The sequence below is a fragment of the Pseudophryne corroboree genome, chromosome 6, assembly GCF_028390025.1.
Source record: "Pseudophryne corroboree isolate aPseCor3 chromosome 6, aPseCor3.hap2, whole genome shotgun sequence".
Lineage (NCBI taxonomy): Eukaryota > Metazoa > Chordata > Amphibia > Anura > Myobatrachidae > Pseudophryne > Pseudophryne corroboree.
The window spans coordinates 763,963,277-763,982,487 of NC_086449.1; the positions used below are offsets into that span (position 1 = coordinate 763,963,277).

Sequence of the window (19,211 nt, forward strand, 5' to 3'; positions counted from 1 at the left end):
CACTAAGGGCCAATATATCAAGGCATATATGTTGGAAAGAGCACCCAGCTCTTACCTCAATTGCCCTCAGATGACTGCTTTGGCCAGTGACCAGAGTTGTAACAGAGCAAGTGTGTGCAGGGCTTGTAGCCCTGCCGTCTTCCTTTTGCCGAATTCTGAATCAGCTCTGCTCTATTATTGGACAAAACTGCGCTATATGTAGGGGTTGGGTACGGCATCTCGATGGTCAGAGTGCCGGCAGCTTGATCCTGATGGTGACAATGGCGTAAATTTTTGGTAAGCATTCTAAGGCTAACCCCTACCCTAAACCACCACTGCCACAGCCTAACCCTAACCATATCCCCCGAAACATAACCCTAAGCCCCTCCTCCTGCAGCCTCATACTTACCATTTGTAGTTGCCAGCATTTTTACCTGTCGGGATACTGCCGCCGGTATTGTGAGCTTTGGAATTCTGACGGTCTGGATGCTGACTACATCCCTATTTAGCAAATTAATATTAAAAATGGATAATTGGGTCTGAGTGGTATGTACTGTAGTCACTAAGTTGACATTCACAATGTCAACATCCATAATGACAGCATGGTTAAAATGTCAATACCTTAGGGGTTAGCAGTAGGGTTAAGGGTTGGGTTGGGGTAAGCAGTAGGGCTAGCAGTATGGTTAGGGTTAGTGATTGCATTAGGGGTAGCAGTGGGGTTAGCGGTAAGGTTAGGGTTAGTGGTTGGGTTAGGGGTTTGGGTTATGGGTAGGGTTAGTAGTGGGGTAAGCTTAAGTGGTAGAGTTAGGGTTTAGAGGTAGGGTTACTGGTAAATTTAGAGTTGGCAGTTGGGTAAGTGCTAGGGTTAGTGGTAGGGTTAGCAGTTGGGTTAGGGTTAGCATTAGGTTTAGTGGTTAGGGTTAGCAGTTAGGTTAGGATAAGTGGTTGGGTTAGGGTTAGTGGTAGGGTTAGTAGTGGGGTTAGGTTAAATGGTAGAGTTAAGGTTTAGAGTTAGGGTTAGCAGTAGGGTTAGTGGTAAAGTTAGGGTTGGCAGTTGGGTAAGTGCTAGGGTTAGGAGTTAGTGGTAGGGTTAGCAGTTGGGTTAGGGTTAGCATTAGGTTTAGTGGTTAGGGTTAGGATTAGTGGTTGAGTTAGGGTTAGTGGTAGAGTTATGGTTAGCAGTAGGGTTATCAGTTGGGTTAGGGTTAGTGGTAGGGTTAGGGTTAGCATTAGGTTTAGTGGTTCGGGTTAGCAGTAAGTTTAGGATTAGTGGCTGGGTTAGGGTTAGCAGTAGGGTTAGTGATAGGGTTAGGGTTAGCATTAGGTTTAGTGGTTAGGGTTAGCAGTAAGGTTAGGATTAGTGGCTGGGTTAGGGTTAGCGGTAGGGTTAGGGGTAGCAGTGGGGTTAGTGATTAGGTTAGGGTTAGCGGTAAGGTTAGGGTTAGTGGTTGGGTTGGGGTAAGCAGTAGGGCTAGCAGTATGGTTAGGGTTAGTGATTGCGTTAGGGGTAGCAGTGGGGTTAGGGATTAGTTTAGGGTTAGTGGTTGGGTTAGGGGTAGGGTTAGTAGTGGGGTAAGGTTAAGTGGTAGAGTTAGGGTTTAGAGGTAGAGTTAGTGGTAAAGTTAGAGTTGGCAGTTGGGTAAGTGCTAGGGTTAGTGGTAGGGTTAGCAGTTGGGTTAGGGTTAGCAGTTAGGTTAGGATAAGTGGTTGGGTTAGGGTTAGTGGTAGGGTTAGTAGTGGGGTTAGGTTAAGTGGCAGAGTTAGGGTTTAGAGGTAGGGTTAGCAGTAGGGTTAGTGGTAAAGTTAGGGTTGGCAGTTGGGTAAGTGCTAGGGTTAGGAGTTAGTGGTAGGGTTAGCAGTTGGGTTAGGGTTAGCATTAGGTTTAGTGGTTAGGATTAGTGGTTGGGTTAGGGTTAGTGGTAGAGTTAGGGTTAGCAGTTGGGTTAGGGTTAGTGGTAGGGTTAGGGTTAGCATTAGGTTTAGTTGTTCGGGTTAGTAGTAAGGTTAGGATTAGTGGCTGGGTTAGGGTTAGCAGTAGGGTTAGGGTTATCATTAGGTTTAGAGGTTAGGGTTAGCAGTAAGGTTAGGATTAGTGGTTGGGTTAGGGTTAGCAGTAGGGTTAGGGTTAGCATTAGGTTTAATGGTTAGGGTTAGCCGTAAGGTTAGGATTAGTGGTTGGGTTAGGGTTAGCGGTAGGGTTAGGGTTATCAGTAGGGTTAGTGATAGGGTTAGGTTTAGTGGTTAGGGTTAGCAGGAAGGTTAGGATTAGTGTAAGGTTAGCAGTAGGGTTAGTGATAGGGTTAGCATTTAAGTTAGTTACATTGTTACCTTGTCTGGTCAGTATACAGTATCTGGGGCATTTGTAAGTGCAGCTTATTGTAATCAATTTGTTAATTAAATGTTCCCATAAGAGCTGATTCTGAGTCGGATGGATCTCTTAGCACAGACAAGAATAAAGTTTGAGCATATAGTGAATGCACAGAAGTGAATATACAGTAAACATTGTTGCTTATCTCCGCCCAATTCTGAGTTGGCCGGATCTTGGTTGGATCTCTCTTTGTGTGAGATGGGCATTTTCGGGAATGGAACTGGGAGGTGGAACTGTCGAGTCTTGTGGGCGTGTCTTGTGCGTGTAGCTAGAGTTCCGTGCTAGTCATACATATGTAGATGGGAAGCCTGGGTCTGACTGTTCTCTCGCACACAACATGGCGCTGGTGCATCTGCCGATAATAATGATGATAATTGCGCCTGTGAACAGGAAACAGTGGGCAGCACGGTCTCCTGCTTGAAGCCGATTGGAAGATCGCTTTAGCCCTGCGGATCTTGGCTTTAGTATAAGTTAGTAAATCTGCCTACAGCGGCATCACACAACCATATACACTCTGCGTCTCACTCAGAGTCAGCCCCATAGTTTGTATGGTCTTTTGTAAATTATTAACTTGCCTTCTGCAGAACTGCACTAGTTACATGAGGCCGCAGACAATGGAGGACATTTACTAAGCAGTGATAAGAGCGGAGAAGTGAGCCAGTGGAGAAGTTGCCCCATCAACCAATCAGCAGTTCTGTATAATTTTATAGTATGCAAATGTTAGATATTACTTCAGTGCTGATTGGTTGCCATGGGCAACTTCTCCACTGACTCACTTCTCCACTCTTATACACTGCTTAGTAAATGTCCCCCAATGTCTGGTATGCAGTTTATAGTGGACTGACGAAAAATAGGGTTGCATATGCATTGCACTACTGTATGTTTGCTGTATACGCTGTCAAATGGGGAACATTGTTTTTTTTCTCCTTCAGATTGACGAAGAGCATGTTACGCAGATGGACTTGGAGAACAGCCTAATAACCACCTGGAAAGATGTCCAGGTAATGTAGCACAGTGATGTGATCTACACAGCGTGATCTACGTGCAGGTTCTGCTAAACATTTATGCTTCTTCTGTGTAGACTTGTCACATGTTTAATACATAGAAACTAACATGTTGCTATTTATTTAATGCAAATGTGCGCAAGACACAAAAACTTCACTTTTCTGCCAACAGTTATCCCAAGCCGGAGATCTGATTATTGAGGTTTACTTGGAAAAGAAGGAGCAAGACTGCTGTGTTACCTTAAAGGTCAGTAATTCTAAACACACTTATAATATGTCACTTATCCATTATATCAGTGTTTCCCAACCTCGGTCCTCAAGGCACACTAACAGTCCTGGGGATAAATTTTCTAAGATAGGAGTTCTATTTAAGATGGGATGTTGCCCATAGCAACCAATCAGATTACAGGTACAGATTCTAGAAGGTGCTAGATACATGAGAAGTAGAATCTGATTGGTTGCTATGGGCAACATCCCATCTTAAATAGAACTCCCATCTTAGTAAATGTATCCCCTGGTTTTAGTGATATCCAGGCTTCAGCACAGGTGACTTAATTAGTAGCTCAGTTATTTTGATTTAAACCATATGTGCTGAAGCCTGGATATCACTAAAACCTGAACTGTTGGTGTGCCTTGAGGACCGTGGTTGGGAATGCCTGCATTATACTATTGTCTTTCTATAGGCCTGCGTTTCTATAGGCCTGCGGCTACACTGTGGCGTCATTATTATGCTGCTGATATAGGAATTCATGGTAACCAGTGGCGTATCTCTAATGGGTGTAGCAGGGTCAAAACTAGGATTTTTCCACCCAGGGAAAAGCAGTAATGTGGCGCAAACCCCAAGACCCCTCTTCCCAGTGTAGCAGCCTGTGCCTGGAGTAAGACCCCGTTGATCTCCAGACAAGATACTAGTTTCATGCCCCTTGTCACCTCTCTCTTCATCCAAGCAAAGTTTAATGTAATCGGTCCACTGGGAGCTAGTCTGGAGAATTGGTTGCACAATGGATGACCCAGCTCTGTCACACCCCAGTAACGCCATGCACGCCATTCTATTGCATTGAAAGAGGGCACGTGATGGGCGGGTATGTTCATTGCAACATCCGCCAAGGAACGGAAGATGCTCAGACTGTTTTCAGATACAACAAAGTCAGATACATAAAGTTAGATGCAGAGAAACACACAGGTATAGATAAAACTGTAAATGTATGTAATAAGCAGAACGTGACTTTATGGGCCATATTCCCAGCTAGTGCAGATGATCTAACTAGATGATATTTTATACAGTTGGTAAATAACAATCTGCCCTTATAGAACAGCCTGACACAACAACACTGAGCTGTCATTCTCTGTATAATATTACATGAGTGACTTGTGACGCAATTCTCCATTAGGTCTCCCCAGTGATGACAGCAGAAGAACTGACCAATCAGGTTCTGGATATGCGGAATATAGTGGCCAGTATGGACATCTGGTTGACCTTTGAAGTCTTTGAGAATGGTGAACTGGGTAAGTGCTGGAATAAAAGCCATTATGCATTATGCTAGTAGATCCCCTTTATGAGTAATCAAAGCATTTGTTTTAATTGGAGTACATAACATTTATGGAGAACCCTTCTGCCTGCAAGTTCTCCCATTATAAATCCAGTCAGTGTGTTAGTCTGGAATCCTGTCTTGCCTGGTTATCTATCATTAGGCTGTCCTTACTGCCCCCTGATTGTGAGTCACATGCTGTTGCAACTGATTAAGGGGGACATTTACTAAGCAGTGATAAGAGCGGAGAAGTGAGCCAGTGGAGAAGTTGCCCCATCAACCAATCAGCAGCTCTGTATCATTTTATAGTTTGCAAATTATAGATGTTACTTCAGTGCTGATTCTCCACTGGCTCACTTCTCCACTCTTATCACTGCTTAGTAAATATCCCCAAGTCTTTTGCCATAGTCACATCTGCGACTTTATGCTAATGCTCGAATCATCATTTCCCAGGTGTACATCCATGTGTCTCATATGTGCAAGGACTGAGACACCCACTTTGCACACACACAGTAACATCTCCATGACCACCATCACTGTATGTGACTCGGTGTCAGACCCATAAAGTGTCACTACAGGGAACAGTAAGGAAAGACAGGCTGTGTCCCATGACAGGTGTGGGATTTAGCACACCACTATTTGCCACTGTATGCCAGTAATTGTTCTGTTATTGCCTCTGCCCAGAGAGACCTTTACATCCCAAGGAGAAGGTCCTAGAGCAAGCCCTGCAGTGGTGCAAGCTGGCGGAGCCCAGTTCTGCTTTCCTTCTTGTAAAGAAGATCTCCTTTGGTGAAGGAAGCTGCCTCTTCACAGGTGACCGGCAACTGCACATTGGGGAATGCATATAGGGGGTCATTCCGAGTTGATCGCTCGCTAGCATTTTTTAGCAGCCGTGCAAACGCATTGTCACCGCCCACTGGGGAGTGTATTTTCGCTTTGCAGAAATGTGAACGCTTGTGCAGCAGAGCGCCTGCAAAATCTTTTCGTGCAAATCAAGACCAGCCCTGTAGTTACTCTTCATGTGCGTTGATTCTAACGACGGAGGGACGGCTTTTGACGTCACACACCCGCCCAGCGAACGCCCAGCCACGCCTGCGTTTTTTCTGCCACGCCTGGGTTTTTCTAAGCACTCCCTGAAAACGGTCAGTTGCCACCCAGAAACGCCCACTTCATGTCAATCTTCCTGCGTTCCGCCGTGTGACTGGAATGTTCATTACACTCTGTGCAAACCCACAATGCTCATTGTACCCGTACGACGCGCCTGTGCATTGCGGTGCATGCGCAGAAATGCCGATTTTTTTAGCCTGATCGCTGCACTGCGAACAACGGCAGCTAGCGATCAACTCGGAATGACCCCCATAGTCACTGCGTTTATGGAAAATACAGTTCTTAAATGAATCAAACCAGGCTATGCCTGCATGATACTGACTGGGCAAAAGTATAAATGCATTGCGTAGAGAAAGGTCTAGGAGGCCTAATTATCAGTATCGCTCTGACAGCAACTTTTATTTTATTTTATTTAGGTACTAAGAGAGAAACGCCAAAGTGTGGACTGCTGAAGTGCAGAGAGGAGACGGGAAAGCTGCTGGGCAATAAGTTCCAGGATAGATATTTTGTTATACGGGACCACAAGCTTCTGCTTCTAAAGGAAAAAAAGGTATTGCAATATATAGAACTTACAGTAACTTTTATGTGAATCCAACATTTATAGAGTGCTGCCACCTAGTGTGGACACCAGGTCTGTGCGTGCCTTTTCTGTATGCCAGTAGGTTAGTATCAACTCAATTTTCACTTCACTTCTACCTAATTCAGTAGGTTCCCCCTTCTACCATCTAACTGACCCAAGTATGGCTATGTCTTTACCGCTGCCATCAGTTACACACAGCTGCTATAGGTCTACCGGAGAGGTCAGCCATAATGAAGGAAGTAACCCTTTGCCCATGGCAGTACCTTTCCCATTAAACATAATGGTAACCCACCCACATAGCAGTCACCCACTTCTGCACATCAAGCATATATGACACTTCCAATCAGAACAAGCCACCACACACCAATCCCTGTGTTCCCTTTATTTGGCATTCCCAAAGGTATATCCAGCCCATCTCTGTATGATGCACCCCGCTTCTACTAAACGTCATACACCCCCCATCTCCAGACTACTCTGCAACTGTTGCGAGCCACAAACATTTCCATCAGTCGCTTGTTTTCTGAAAGAGATCCATACATTTCTGAGATCTGCTCCTTTATAAACTTCTCTGACCACATCATTATGTACTGAGACCAACACCTGAGCCCCTATCTCCCCCCCCCCCCCCCCCCCCCCTTAGTTCCCACTTTAACAAGTAGGTAAGTCTTTGGAAAAAGCCATATAATATGATAAAGCCCACGGGCCAATGTTTTCTATGTACATGCAACCCAACAGGCTACAGAATTCAGTAAGTACATCATTGTTGGTGTCCCCAAAAACTGGCGAGCATTTAAATGACCTCTTTTCCCCAGTTCTGCTAGACAGAATCGAAAACGCCAGTGCGACTTCTCAATTGTCCCAGGAATCATTACGGTGGTTGTAAAGATCATTTGTCCACATACCTATATCAACATATTTTTTTCTTAATGTTCTGTCCAAGATGAGCCCCCAACCTTCCATTAAAGCCATGTTGTTAGCTGTTCGGGTAAAAGCAGTGTCTCAACTAGTGACATCACTGAGACACCGCTGTGCGTCTACCTCTTCCTAGTAAATCGGTTGTCTGCATTCACCTGAATATTGGTTCTGTGCACAGAATGGTTTCCTTTGATTGCAGCTGACAAATGAATATATTTATGTTACAGAGCTCCAAGCCAGAAAGAGAGTGGCCTCTTGAAACTGCTAAAGTTTACATGGGGATTCGGAAGAAGATAAAGCCTCCAACCCTGTAAGTACTGGAGCATTTAACTTTGTTGTTACTTACTAATATTGGTGCCTGGCTGGGAGGGTTCTCCCTTTCATCACCAATTCCATTTTTAAGTTCAGGGGGCTTCAGTTTAACAACTTTATATTTTTACTTAATTGTATCTTCTTTTTATAATCCATTTTTTCCAAACTTTTATAAAATGTTTGGAGAGGAGCAAAGCATAGATATACACAGTAGAAGTGATTAATGTAGAGAATGCAACGTCAATTACAATACAACATTTCACAAAATGTATGTAACAAGGAAATGAGAAAAGGAAAAGAGAAAGGTAGAGGAGAGAAATGGAGTGGTCAGTCACCAAGGGCCGAGGAGTGATCAGAAGAGGTAGGGTTCATAATCGACAAAACGAAGGATGTCTTGTGCAATTACAAAGGTCAAAAACTAAAACCGGTCTTAGTTGTACACGTGAAACGTTTAGGCAGAGGTTCTCAAACAAGGTCCTCAAGACACCCTAATGGTCCAGGTTTTAAGTATATCCATGGTTCGCACAGGTGGTTAAATAAAATTGATTGAGGTACATAATTAAGTCACCTGTGGCCAAGCCTGGTCCGTTGGGGTGCCTTGAGGATCGCTTTTGAGAACCTCAGCATTAAGGGGTAAGACACATAGGGGTGGTTTTGAAATCAAACCAGGTTGCAGCACATTTATCAACAGTAGAGAAAGTGATATCATCGATAGACATGTAGAAGTCCATCCTATGATACTGTTTAGTAATAGTCGGAGGAGGGAGGAACTCCAGTGCACTTGTGTTACCGCCCTTGCTGCATTATTGATAAGCTTGAGCAGAGATTTTTGTTGGTGGATACACAAATCTCAGAGTATGAAAGAAGCCAAAACCAAGGGAGTGACCAATGATTACTTCAGTTCAGTTTGGGTGCAAATTCTCTAGTACAATGTGAGGTCCCTTCCCGTCCGAGGTGCACCTGCCAATGTAGACAAGAAGTGGCGACTTTGAAGGAAACGCCAGTAGCTCCTAACATGGAGGATATACTCAGTCCTCAAAAGTTTACACTTGGCATTAGCAGTCACTAATACCACTGAAATCCAAGAGCGAAAGTCTTCTTGTTGGGCACCCAGAGATAACGAGGGGTTGTGTAGAAGGGATATAAGGGGGGAAGATGTTGGTGAGGAAATCCCTACCTGATATCTACTGTAAGGCACTGCCATGTGTAGTTACGTGACCGAAGGTATACTGCCAGCTACATCCCGCTCACCTCACTATCCCAACAGTCGGCATGCCGACTAGCAGGGACTATTCCTAGTGTCCACGACACCCATAGAATGGTAACAGAACCGGTGGCAAGCGCCCCCTGCCGGCCATCTAAATGTTCGGATCCCGCTGTCGGTATGATGACGTCACAAAATACCAACCCTATGTCCAGGGTGGGGCCAATAGTAGAGTGAACATCATTCTGAATTTTTTGGCGCCAAGGAAAGTATTGCACAGGAGAAACATCATTCTGTGCTCCACACCTTGGTGTTTCCAATAAAACAGGACTGTATGTTTAATTCTGGGTTTGACTCAATGGAGGTCGGGTTGAAAATTAGGAAAAATGTCATTGCACTGAACCAAGAGAATTTCTGAGAGGACCAGCTCACAAGCTCTCTACGTATCTTTTTCAGCAGGGGCACGTGATTGAGAGAAACAATTTGATTAGCATGTCTCGGGAGCAGGATCTCCATATATTTTTATTGGATTTTCTTTTGTTAGGACAACAGGGAAATTGACTAGGATGCACATAGTCTCGAGACTGAACTGGGCACCTAAGGATCCCCTTCGCCCATCTCCTCCTATGCTATGCACAGAGAGTTCTGCCAATCAGAGCTAACTGTACTAGGAGCACTGGCTGCAGAGACGGAGACACAGCTGTCTCGGGGGGTGATTCACTCCTGATCACTGCTGTTCGTTTTCATACAGCGGGCGATCAGGTACTAACTGCGCATGCGTATGCACAGCAATGCGCACGCGTGTCAGACAGCAACAAAGGGCATCGTCCGTCAACGACAGGATGGTGCGAAAATTCCGATCGCACGGGAGTTCGCAAGGTGATTGACAGGAAGAGGCCGTTTGGGGGTGGTAACTGACCGTTTACTTGGAGTGTCAGGGAAAACGCAGGAGTTCCCAAGCGTTTTCAGGGAGGGTGTCTGACGTCAGCTCCGGGCCCGATCAGCCTGTTCTCATCGCATTGTAGGAGTAAGTCCTGGGTTGCGCACACACTGCACACAGTGGATTTTTGCAGCTCTGCGTACACATGGGATTCCACACTTGCACTGCGAATATACATTCCCCCTTGGGTGGCGACTATCTGAACGCAGGACAGCAAAGTTTGCAGCCCAGTTATCAGGTCTGAATTACCTCCTTAGGGGGATATGTACTAAGCAGAGATAAAAGTGGAGAAGTGAGCCAGTGGAGAAGTTGCCCATGACAACCAATCAGCTGCTCTGTATACTTTTCTAGTATGCAAATTATAAATGTTACGTCAATGCTGATTGGTTGTCATGGGCATCTTCTCCACTGGCTCATTTCTCAACTTTTATCACTGCTTAGTACATGTCCCCATGAGTCTCAAGGAAAAATAACTTAGTCTGCCAGATGAGGTTATTGGTACTCAGACCCCTGTGTGCACTACTGCCTTTCTCTAACACAGTGTAGAAAATGACAACTTCTCCATTTTCTCACTAATGATTGCTACTGTACATCTCCACCTATGACTTTTACTTAAAGGAACATATACACAGGATTTTTTTCACTGTTAATAAAAGACCAGAACAGTAAGTTCTGCCCAATAACTGTAGTGTCTTTGAAGGGATGATAGGTACAGTAGGTACAGCAGTGCAATCATTTGTTCCACATTAAGTTGTTAAGGGAATTTTTAAATATTTGTGAAAGTTGATTATTGAACTTTTCATTTACTTTCACTAAAAATAGAATTAATTGTTTTCAGTACGTTTTGTATGTTTTTGTTTTAAGTAGGCTGCAATACAGACTTTTAGCCTGCAGATGGCAATGTTGCAGTTACTTTCTATAGATTCAGCTAAATACCTTGTTACATTGCAGTTTGAGATAATTATTGCCTTGTGACTTAAATCGATTAATTTCAAAGATCAGATCCCTCAGTTTCCTGACATGAAATGTTAGACTTAGCTGTTTGCCTCATTGTAGACTACCCTGAAATATAGAGAACCTAATTCTGCAGAGTTACTTCCATTACTGTATAAAACATAGGGCCTAATTCAGACCTGATTGCTGGGCTTATAATTTTGCTGTCCTGCTATCAGATAATCGCCGCCCAAGCGGAGTGTATATTCGCCCGTGCAAGTGTGCGATCGCATGTGTACACCATGTGCGAAAATGTCCCTCAGTCAGCTGACATCAGCTTTTTGGACCGTACATTAGACTGGATGGCTGTTTCCTGGGGCGTTCTAAAGATACCCTTATGTGAACGCGTGACAGAATTAATATGTAAGTGATCATATTATTATTATTATTATTATTATTATCCTTTATTTATATGGCGCCACAAGGGTTCCACAGCGCCCAATTACAGAGTACATATGCACATAATCAAAACAGGAAAACAGTGACTCACAGTTGAAGACAATATAGGACAAGTACAGGGTAACTAAGCATAACTACACCAGTAAACAACATAGAGATAAGTTCCAAGGTGGCCAAAAAACTGCAGGATTTGGGCAGTTGAGGATTATTAAAGTAAGAAAAGGATAAGCACATGACGGAAGAGGGCCCTACTCGTGAGAGCTTACATTCTAAGGGGAGGGGTGGACAGACAGTGGTGACACAGATGGGGTACATAGAGAGCGTGGAACAGAGGGTTAGGAAGAGATTTGGCTGGGTTTGGTAAAGAAGTGGGTCTTAAGAGCCCGTTTGAAGTTTTGTAGAGAGGTGGAGAGTCTGAGGGGGAGAGGTAAAGAATTCCAGAGAAAGGGAGCAGCACGTGAAAAATCTTGGAGATAGGAGTGGGAGGAAGTAATCAGAAGACAGGAGAGCCGGCGTGCATTAGCAGAGCGAAGAGGACGGGTGGGAGAGTAAAGGGAGATAAGGTCAGAGATGTAGATGGGAGAGGAGTGGGTGAGTGCTTTGTAAGTGAGTGTGAGAAGTTTGAATTGGATTCTGAAAGGGAAGGGAAGCCAGTGAAGGGCTTGTAGAAGAGGGGAGGTGGACGTAGTGCTTTGGTGAGGAAGATGAGACGGGCAGCAGCATTGAGGATAGAGCGGAGTGGAGCGAGGTAATTGTCAGGGAGGCCAGTTAGGAGGAGATTACAGTAGTCCAGTCTGGAAATAATCAGTGAGTGAGTAATGATCTTAGTGGCATCCTGGGTGAGAAAAAGGTCTGATTCTGGAAATGTTTTTGAGATGAAAATGACAGGTTTGTGAGAGGTGCTGAATGTGTGGTTTGAATGAGAGGGAGGAGTCAAGGATTACGCCAAGACAGCGTACCTGGGAGCTAGAGGAGATAGTCGTGCCATCAATGGATAATGAGATTGTGGGAGGTGAGGTTGTGCGGGAGGGTGGGAAGATGATCAGCTCAGTCTTAGACATGTCAAGTTTAAGAAAGCGCTGGGACATCCAGGAAGAGATAGCAGAAAGACAGTTGGAGGTACGAGTGAGGAGAGCGGGGGAGAGGTCAGGGGAGGAGAGGTAGATTTGAGTGTCATCAGCATAGAGGTGGTATTGGAAGTTAAAAGAACTAATGAGTTCACCTAAAGAGGACGTATAGAGTGAGAAAAGGAGAGGACCAAGAACAGAGCCTTGGGGGACACCAACAGTTAGTGGAAGTGGGGTGGAGGTAGCATCATGAGAGGAGACAGAGAAGGAACGATCAGAGAGGTAGGAGGACAGCCAGGAGAGGGCAGTATCACGCAGACCAAGAGAGTGAAGGATTTGCAGAAGGAGAGGGTGATCCACAGTGTCAAAAGCAGCAGAGAGGTCAAGAAGAATAAGCAGAGAGTAGTGGCCCTAAGTTTTGGCTGCATGGAGGTCATTGCATACTTTTGTGAGGGCAGTTTCAGTGGAGTGGACAGAACGGAAACCAGACTGGAATGGATCAAGCAATAAGTGAGAGGAAAGAAAGGCAGTGAGGTGATTATAGACAATACGCTCAAGAAGTTTGGAGGCAAAAGGGAGGAGAGAGATGGGTCGATAGTTGGAGAGAGTGTTTGGATCAAGGGTAGGTTTTTTAAGAATAGGGGAGACAAGAGCATGCTTAAAAGCAGAGGGCACAGTGCCTGATGAGAGGGAGAGATTGAGAAGGTGAGCAGGATTGGAACAGGCAGAAGGAGAGAGGTAGCGGAGGAGGTGGGAGGGGATAGGGTCAAGTGGGGAGGTTGCGGGGGGGGGGGGGGGGGGAGAACGGATAAGGGCCATGACTTCCTCACCAGATACATGGGAGAAAGATGTCAGAGTTGGTAAGAGGGAAGGGGAGGGGTGGCAAGAGAAAGGTGGTGGCTGGTTGCTGGTCTGGTGGGATGTGATGTCCTGACGTATGGAGTCAATCTTGGATGTGAAATAAGTGGCAAAGTCCAGCGCAGACAATGAGGAAGGGAGAGGGGGTGGTGGTGGGCAGAGAAGGGAGTTAACAGTGGCAAAGAGCCGCCGGGGGTTGGAAGACTGAGTAGAGATGAGGATTTTGAAGTATGATTGTTTAGCGAGGGAAAGGGCAGTACTGAAGGATGAGAGCATAAATTTGAAATGGCGGAAGTCTGCTTTAGAGCGAGATTTCCTCCACTGTCGCTCGGCAGTATGTGAGCATTTTTGAAAATATCTGGTGCATTTGGTGTGCTAGGGTTGAGGTGTTGATCTGCGAGGGTGAATAGTGGTTGGCGGAGCAACAGAGTCAAGGGCAGAAGTAAGAGATGCATTTTATAGGGTTGTGGCTTGTTCAGGGCATGTGAGAGAGAGAAGAGGAGAGAGAAGTGAGTCAAACAGAGAGGATAGGGATGAGGCGTCAATAGCCTCAATGTTACGCTTAGTGATGGTAGCCTTAGGAGGGCGAGATGGGGAAGCAGAGATAGATAAGTTGAAAGAGAGCAGGTGGTGGCCAGAGAGGGGAAAAGGGGAATTGGAGAAATCAGAAATATCACAGCGGTGAGTGAAAACCAGATCCAGTGAGCTCCCGTTCACATGGGAGGGTGAGGTGGTCCACTGGGAGAGACCAAGTGAAGAGGTGAAGTTAAGGAGTTTAGAGGCAGGTGATTTTGTGGGGTCATCGATAGGGATGTTGAAATCACCTAGAATAATGGAGGGAATGTCAGAAGAGAGGAAGTGAGGTAGCCAGGAAGCAAAGTTGTCGAGGAATTTGGAGGAAATGCCAGGTGGACGGTAAATGACAGCAACTCGAAAATTAGTATGTTGGTAGAGGCGTATTGCATGGACCTCAAATGTAGAGAATGTAAGGGATGGTTCTGGAGGTATAAGTTGGAATGTGTAGCTTGAGGGTAAAAGGATCCCAACAGCACCCCCATGGCGACCCCCGGGTCGGGGTGTGTGTGAGAATGTGAGGCCCCCAACAGAGAGGGCAGCAGGAGAAGTGGTGTCATAGGGAGTAATCCAGGTTCCTGTAATGGCCAGGAGGTGCAGGGAGTTGGAAATGAAAAGGTCATGAGTGAGGGCCAGTTTGTTGCAAACAGATCTGGCATTCCAGAGGGTACAGGATAGGGGGTAGGAGTTTGTGGGAGAGATGTGAATGAGATTAACAGGATTGCTGTAGCGTTGAGGTAAGATTGATGTGGAAGGAAGGGATAAAGAGGGTGTAATGATGGAGCTGGGGCCTTGGCTAGGAAAGGAGACTGCAGGAGTGAGGCAGGGAGGGAGTGTAGTATGATAGTGGTGGGGGAGAGGTGAGGGGACAGGTAGAGGAGGGAGAGAGCAGGGTTGAGTGGTGGGGTAGAGAGCCTGTGAAGGGGCAGAAGTAAATTGCAATGGGGAAACAGAAGAAGAGGGGAAGGGAGGCAGAGGGGAGGATGGTAGACAGAGGAGAGGAGAGAGGATGAGATGTAGGAGACTGGTAGAGAGGAATAGAGGTGGTAGCAGGGGACAGAATAAAGGATTAGGAAGACAAGGATTAATGGGGGTTGCCAGCCTGGCCATAGTGTGGATGGGGTAAATAGTGGTAGTAAAATGAGAATAGGAGTTAGAGTGGTGGCTGAATGAGAGAGCAGTGAAATTTGCAGAAACAAGTACGATTTGCAAGTATGTAATATATGGTTATTGCATACAAGGTTAACAGTTAGATGGAAAATTACACAGTGTTAGCAAACCGTAAGTCAGTGTTACTTCATTACAATGCTTCTCAGTGAAACATTTGTTTTCCAGGTATTTGCAGGGTCCTATGATCATATGTTATGAAGTTATCCCGTTGAATTATATATTGAAGAAATTATATCGGGGGTTAAAGATACCTTGTTTGGCCTGCGGGTTAGAACCCTAATGTAAATTCTTAATTACGAGGGTGTGTTCCCCGGTGTATTAGCTGCAAATCCGTTCGCACCTCACAAACCATCGAATGATTTTCCCACTGTGTACAGTCTGTGCGCAGCCCAGGACTTACTCCTACAGTGTGAAAAGAACAGGCTGATCGGGTCCAGAGCTGACGTCACACACACTCCCAGACAACGGCCAGTTACCACCCGCAAATGGCTGTGCGATCGAAATTTTCGCACCAGCCTTATGCTGTTTAACGATGGCTGTTGTTTGGCCATGCGTGTGCGCATTGCGGTGCATACGCATGCACAATCGATAATCGCCCGCTGCGCGAAAATGCACAGCAGCGATCAGGTCTGAATCGGGCCTATAGAGCATTACTCCCGCAGCAACATCTCTACCTAAAACGTTAGTAGTTTCCTTATTTGGAGTACTTTTCATTCTGTTCTGTGAATCAGAATCAGCTTTATTGGCCAGGTATACTTGTGTATACTAGAAGTTTGTCTTCGGTTTGATATACAACAGTCAAGTAGGTAACAGATAAGCAGGTGGGGGACAAGTAAAGTCACACAGATAGGTTTACCGTAGGGACACAAGTTAGTTACATGTACGTCTAGTCAGTCAATGTTCAGGAGTTCAGCAGGCAGACCGCTTGGGGAAAGAAACTATTGAGGCTTCTGGTGGAGCTGGCGGGGACGGCCCTGTAACGCCTGCCTGAAGGAAGCAAGTTAAACATGCTGTGGCCGGGGTGTAGCTGGTCTTTTACTATCTTCATTGCCCACTTTTTAGCTCTGGACAGGTACAGGTCCTGGACTGAGGGAAGGTCGGCCCCGATGATCTTCTCTGTGGTTCTGACCACCTTTTGGAGCCTGCATCTGTCCCTCGCGCTGGCGGAGCTGTACCATACGAGTATCGAGGAGCACAGTACCGACTCCACAATCGCGGAGTAGAAGAGGAGCAGAAGCTTCTGTGGGATGTTGAACTTCCTTAGTTGCCTGAGGAAGAACAACCTCTGCTGCGCTTTCCCAACAGTGGTGTCAGCGTTGGACCCCCATTTAAGGTCCCGGGAGGTTGTGGTCCCTAGAAACTTGAAGGAGTCCACTAGCGATACCACACTGTCAGCAATCGTTAGCGGAGGTGCACTAGAAGCCCCCAAAGCCTCCAGTGGCTCAGAGCCAGCTCATTGCAGCAGCCAATGTCCTGTGTGAATGAAACAGGCAGCGCGTATTTTATCTTATTTTTATTTGTCTTTCCCTTCTAACTTTCCAAGAACTTTGAATAGGAAGTTCAAAGTGGATGAGTATCAACAACACATACTGTATGGCCCAAACAGGGGCGTAGCCAGAACTTTGTGGGCCCCATAGCAACATTTTGAAGGGACCCCTTTCCCAGTGCTTCTAGAGAGACACCTCTCCGCAGCAGTTTATTAATGTTATGTCCCATAATAGTGCCCTCGTCCATTTTCTGAACCATAGTAGTGCCCTTGGTCCCATTATGTCACATTGTAGGGCTGCCAATAGACATAGGGGGTAATTCCAAGTTGATCGCAGCAGGAATTTTGTTAGCAGTTGGGCAAAACCATATACATTGCAGGGGAGGCAGATATAACATGTGCAGAAAGAGTTAGATTTGGGTGGGTTATTTTATTTCTGTGCAGGGTAAATACTGGCTGCTTTATTTTTACACTGCAAATTAGATTGCAGCTTGAACACACCACACTCAAATCTAACTCTCTCTGCACATGTTAAATCTGCCTCCCCTGCAGTGCACATGGTTTTGCCCAACTGCTAACAAAATTCCTGCTGCGATCAACTTGGAATTACCCCCATTATGCAGCACAGTGTCCCCAGTTCATATTATGCCACACTATAATGCCTCCACTTCATATTGTGCCATGTTACAGTGTCGCAGTTCTTATTATATAACATAATGTTCTCCACTTAATTTTATACCACATTACAATGAGGGGAATAAGCAGGTCCAAGGGCATAACTAGATATTTTGTAGGTAAGGGCCCCTATGTACCACCCAGAGGTGAAAAATATACAGATGTGTCTTTCCTGATCTTACACATGATACATATACAGGTGCGCATGCATGGCGGTAAGGATAAGCTGCATCTGCAATTACCCCATGCAATGCGTATTAGCTGCGGGTGCACTAGTTTGCGGGGACTTATACCGAGATCGCATTGCCATGATGCATACGTGCGTAACACCAGGAGGGACACAGCTGTGTATAACACATGTAACTGTGACAGGGAAGGTGGGCCCCTCTCGGCTCTGGGCCCCATAGCAGCTGCACACCCTGCACCTATGTTAGCTACGCCCTTGTATATAACACATGTAACTGTGACAAGGAAGATGGCCCCTCTCAGGTCAGGGCCCCATAGCAGCTGCACTGCCTGCACCTATGTTAGCTACGCCCTTGTATATAACACATGTAACTGTTACAGGGAAGGTGGCCCCTCTCGGCTCTGGGGCCCTTGCAACTGCACTCCCTGCCCCTATGGTAGCTACACCCTTGTATATAACACATGTAACTGTGACAGGGAAGGTAGCCCCTCTCGGGTCAGGGCCTCATAGCAGCTGCACTGCCCGCACCTATGGTAGCTACGCCCTTGGGTACATGATGATAAGGGATGATCTAGACATTGTGGCAATTACAGAGTCATGGTACAATGAAAATCATGACTGGGACATAGCTATACCGGGATATACTTTATTTAGGAAGGACAGAATTGGAAAAATCGGAGGAGAGGTAGCAATGTATGTAAAAAAAAAAAGCATAAATACTACATTTATACAAAGTAAGGAAGGTTTGTTCTGAACTGTTTGCCCGTGTGGCGCAATGCAGCCCGTCCACTACAAATGCCAAAGTAAAAATCACCAATTTTACAAGAGCAATATACAATGTGAGATATGGGGTGGTATCTGTCTATGTACAGGGCGCATATAAAATAATTATAACGTGGAGTACATCCCTTTTGTTAATGAGAAGATGGTATATCCTTCGTATGACAACTTGATGGTTTCTCTGATTTCTTCTTCCTCCTCTCGTAGAGTCATATAGTGATCCCAATGATCATATAAAACAGAAGTAAAGACAAAAATGTGTAGAACAGTTTGTCACCAATTAGTTATTTCCACAAATTTAGGAAATAGAAGGGCGTACCCCACTCACACAGAGACAAGTGAGTGGAAACCCATAAAGGTATCTTTCAACCAAGCAAATTTCTTTAGAGTGTTGAAGACTAAATTTCAGGAGCGTACCCAAAACTCACAATAGTGGAATGATGAGAAATCACATAAGGGTATCTTTAAAATCTTTTGATCTGTCAGAACTTGATGGTTTCTCTGATTTCTCTAACGTCCTAAGTGGATGCTGGGACTCCGTAAGGACCATGGGGGGATAGCGGCTCCGCAGGAGACTGGGCACAAAAGTAAAAGCTTGAACTAGCTGGTGTGCACTGGCTCCTCCCCCTATGACCCTCCTCCAAGCCTCAGTTAGATTTTTGTGCCCGAACGAGAAGGGTGCATGCTAGGTGGCTCTCCTGAGCTGCTTAGAGTAAAAGTTTATTTTAGGTTTTTTATTTTCAGTGAGTCCTGCTGGCAACAGGCTCACTGCATCGTGGGACTAAGGGGAGAAGAAACGAACTCACCTGCGTGCAGAGTGGATTGGGTTTCTTAGGCTACTGGACATTAGCTCCAGAGGGACGATCACAGGTTCAGCCTGGATGGGTCCCGGAGCCGCGCCGCCGGCCCCCTTACAGAGCCAGAAGAACGAAGAGGTCCGGTGAAATCGGCGGCAGAAGACGTTCCTGTCTTCAACTAAGGTAGCGCACAGCACTGCAGCTGTGCGCCATTGCTCTCAGCACACTTCACACTCCGGTCACTGAGGGTGCAGGGCGCTGGGGGGGAGCGCCCTGAGACGCAATAAA

General features: G+C 45.8%; 1 protein-coding gene across 3 annotated transcripts in view; it reads left to right on the forward strand.

Annotated features, from left to right (window-relative positions):
* Window positions 1-19,211, forward strand: part of ARAP3 (ArfGAP with RhoGAP domain, ankyrin repeat and PH domain 3) — a 289,723-nt gene that overhangs the window by 223,756 nt on the left and 46,756 nt on the right. For all 3 annotated transcript variants that reach the window (XM_063928560.1, XM_063928559.1, XM_063928561.1), the window contains 6 exons: window positions 3,280-3,348; window positions 3,524-3,598; window positions 4,743-4,857; window positions 5,565-5,693; window positions 6,404-6,537; window positions 7,710-7,792. In XM_063928560.1, the coding sequence (XP_063784630.1) occupies window positions 3,280-3,348; window positions 3,524-3,598; window positions 4,743-4,857; window positions 5,565-5,693; window positions 6,404-6,537; window positions 7,710-7,792 (605 nt within the window). The remainder of the gene's footprint in view (window positions 1-3,279; window positions 3,349-3,523; window positions 3,599-4,742; window positions 4,858-5,564; window positions 5,694-6,403; window positions 6,538-7,709; window positions 7,793-19,211) is intronic.